Consider the following 3,042-nt stretch of genomic DNA (forward strand, 5'->3'; position numbering starts at 1 on the left):
TCTCTAAACTAAGACAAAAATATAAGGAGTCACTGATCTCGTGACGTTTAAGACCAAAAAGTGTAGTAGCCGGTCGACATAAGATAAACACCAACCATGGTGAGTTTACAAGAAACTCCTCGAGGTGAATTGAAACCAAATCAACCCAGAGGGTAAATACGTAAATCACACAGATACGCGAACCGGTTATAAATACGAGTAAAGGTCTAGTTTACTCATTTTTCACTCAAATATTGTATAAGAAAGGAAAGCAGAGGAAAACAAGAACTCTTAAGAACCATACAGTTCATTTTCTTCTTCTTGCTACCTGTTAATGGCGTCTGAAGAGAGTATTATGATCAACTCTTCTTCATTACTAGAAGAAGAGAACGAAGATACTGATGATGGGTTTCATTACCAGACAAGGCAAAGCAGTTTGTCTAGGTTATCTATTTGCACGAGCTCCTTCCATGATGAAGATGAAGATAACTTCACAAACCAGCCTTCCCAATTGGGTAACTTCATCTCTGAACTGTCTTTGGAGAGCTTCGACGACGTCGACGTGGGAGCCGAGGCGGACGGAGAAATCTCCGATGACGGTGAAGATTCGGATTCCGATAAGGAACTTCCCGGCTTCTACTCTCTCCCTATGATCATGTCTCGCCGGAGAAGCGAAGTCACTCTTAACGTCGATGGCAGTAAGTGTAATTTAGCTAAGCAAAAAAGGGTGTTAAGAGAAAAGAGTAGAAGAGGGAACCAGTACGGTCACGGCTTTAACGGTGTGGAGAGAGAAAGCGACGGAGTCGGAAACCGTTACAGCGGAGGAGGGGAAGGAGGGCTGACGGTGTTAACAAATGCGAAAGGAGGAAAGAAGTCGATGATGATGGGTTTTGAAGAAGTGAAGGCTTGTAGAGACCTCGGGTTCGATGTGGAAGTTCCAGAACGGGTTTCGGTATCCGCCGGGTCAAACCGGGAGACTCAGACTAGTAGTGGCGGCAACTCTCCGATTGCCAACTGGCGTATCTCAAGTCCTGGTATAATTATTATAAAATTAATCTTCGTTTCATTTTGTATGGTTATTAAAATAGAATCTTAGTCTCATTTTGCATGGTTATTAAATTAGGAGATGATCCGAAGGAGGTTAAGGCGAGACTTAAGATGTGGGCACAAGCAGTAGCTTTAGCTTCTGCGTCACGTTAAGCTTCTTATGTTAGGGTTTGTCGCATAGTCTTACGAGTTACTACGAGTTTTTCTTGAAATAGTAACTCTTTCTACTCGGTTTGTATATATGAAAATACTGTATTGTTTCGTTCAATGTTGAAAAGAGTTACACAATGACTTATATCATTCTCTGTTATTATACTTCTAAGGTCTGTGTTCTGTAGTGTGGAAAGAGATCCGAATATGGAATTTCAACACAAAAGGGCCATCTAAAGACCAAAGCACCCAAAATTAAATAACCCTAAAGAAAGGTTCACTTTTATTATCAAAAGCAGAGTCTCATCGATTTAGGATCCGGATGCTTTGTGAAAGGGTCTAATGAATCAAAGGAATATATGTTATTTTTAGCATTTTTTTCAGCTGAATATTATAAAATGCAAGGACACTTTGTCATCATCATTCACTAATTGCCAACTCAGAAAAAGACTATATCCAAAAGTATAAAAAGATTGTACAAAAAAAAGATTGTGAGAGTAACAAGAGCATGATATGCTCAAAAGACTAATAAAGCATCAGCAGGCGCTGCTTAACAAAGGCAGGGCCATATGTGTATCCTCCTCTCATCAGTTGCCATTGTTGTATGGTTGGTGATCAGCATCATGTGCAATTTCATCATCTTCATCACCAAGATTAACCCATGGAAGCATTGACTCTAACAACACAGCCAATGGATTCTGATTTGCCACGTAAGTTGGTGCTTAGTGGGGTGACCATCGCCTCCTGCAGCCAGTCAGCCACTTTGATCTCCTCCCGTGTTCTCGGATCAGCCACAAAGTCTATAAATTGTCTGGTGGTCGTCAGCATTGAATCAGAGAAATCATGTGTTGATAAATGAGAGTATCAAGAACCAAATAAGAACCATATATATGGTGATCAGCTCTTAGCCAAAAGGAAACTGAAAGAAGTTGATATTTGAAAATACTCACTTCTTATCAACTTTAGCTTCATCATCTATCTACATATGTCTCTTACAGCCAGACCATAAATCATATTATCATGGATTACCTCCATAGATCATAAGCACATAAACATCTACGATCAACCTACTTACTCTATTTGCATTCAATTTGGTCGGCACAAAGTTCTCATGGGTTATGTGCTGTAAAAAAATTCGTTTTAAATAATGATAACCAACAAAAATCTGGTTTTAAAATCAGCTAGGTGTTAAAATTCATGGGTTGAAAATATTAAATAGCTTAGACATATAATTTTGTTATACAAGTTCAAGGCAAATACATGCGCTTATTTACTGCAGGAGAGAAGAAGACTATACTGTGGACTCGTATGTCAGGATCACAACACTCGCAACCATCCATTCCACCGCCTAGTCTAGAAGGTCTGCTGAAATCTTTCAAGTCTTGCATGTGAACGAAGTCCTCGCAAGAGTGAAGAGATTAAAAAAAATCTCTCTCATCCCCTTATCCTCTCGACATTCATTAAGAGCCATTTGATTTGCTCCCGCGACCGGATGGCGCGTGAGCGCATACCGCCACCGGAGGCGTTCTTTTTCTCTGTGGTTCCTCACTCTTTGTCATCTTGCTTTTGGTTCTATCGTAAGAACCGGGTTAGATCTTTCTTCCAGGGAGACTCGATGCTGGGTTATTTTCTGCTTGCAGTTGGAGTCATGACACCGTGGAGAGAGGGTTGCAGTCGGAAGGAGTCAACTTTTTAGGGTTTAACAAGTGAGCGTTTTCCGTTCTTGTTCCTTGTAGAGTCGATGGCAAGTTGAGGCGGTGGGCTCTGTCTCTATTAATGTGGTAGGTCGATAGATATACTTCTTTGGTCACTCATGGTGCGTTGTCGGCAGCTGGCTTGGTAAATCATGGCGTCGTGGTGAGCTCT

General features: G+C 41.0%; 1 protein-coding gene across 1 annotated transcript; it reads left to right on the forward strand.

The window, feature by feature from the left end:
- Positions 1-241: 241 nt before the first annotated feature.
- On the forward strand, positions 242-1,397 carry LOC130500936 (uncharacterized). The gene is made up of 2 exons (XM_056995853.1): positions 242-1,013; positions 1,103-1,397. Exons 1-2 carry the CDS (start codon positions 314-316, stop codon positions 1,177-1,179), a joined length of 777 nt encoding a protein of 258 aa, XP_056851833.1. The 5' UTR covers positions 242-313; the 3' UTR covers positions 1,180-1,397.
- The last annotated feature ends 1,645 nt before the right edge of the window (positions 1,398-3,042 follow it).

The sequence above is a fragment of the Raphanus sativus genome, unplaced genomic scaffold (genome assembly GCF_000801105.2).
Source record: "Raphanus sativus cultivar WK10039 unplaced genomic scaffold, ASM80110v3 Scaffold0062, whole genome shotgun sequence".
Taxonomy (NCBI): Eukaryota; Viridiplantae; Streptophyta; class Magnoliopsida; order Brassicales; family Brassicaceae; genus Raphanus; species Raphanus sativus.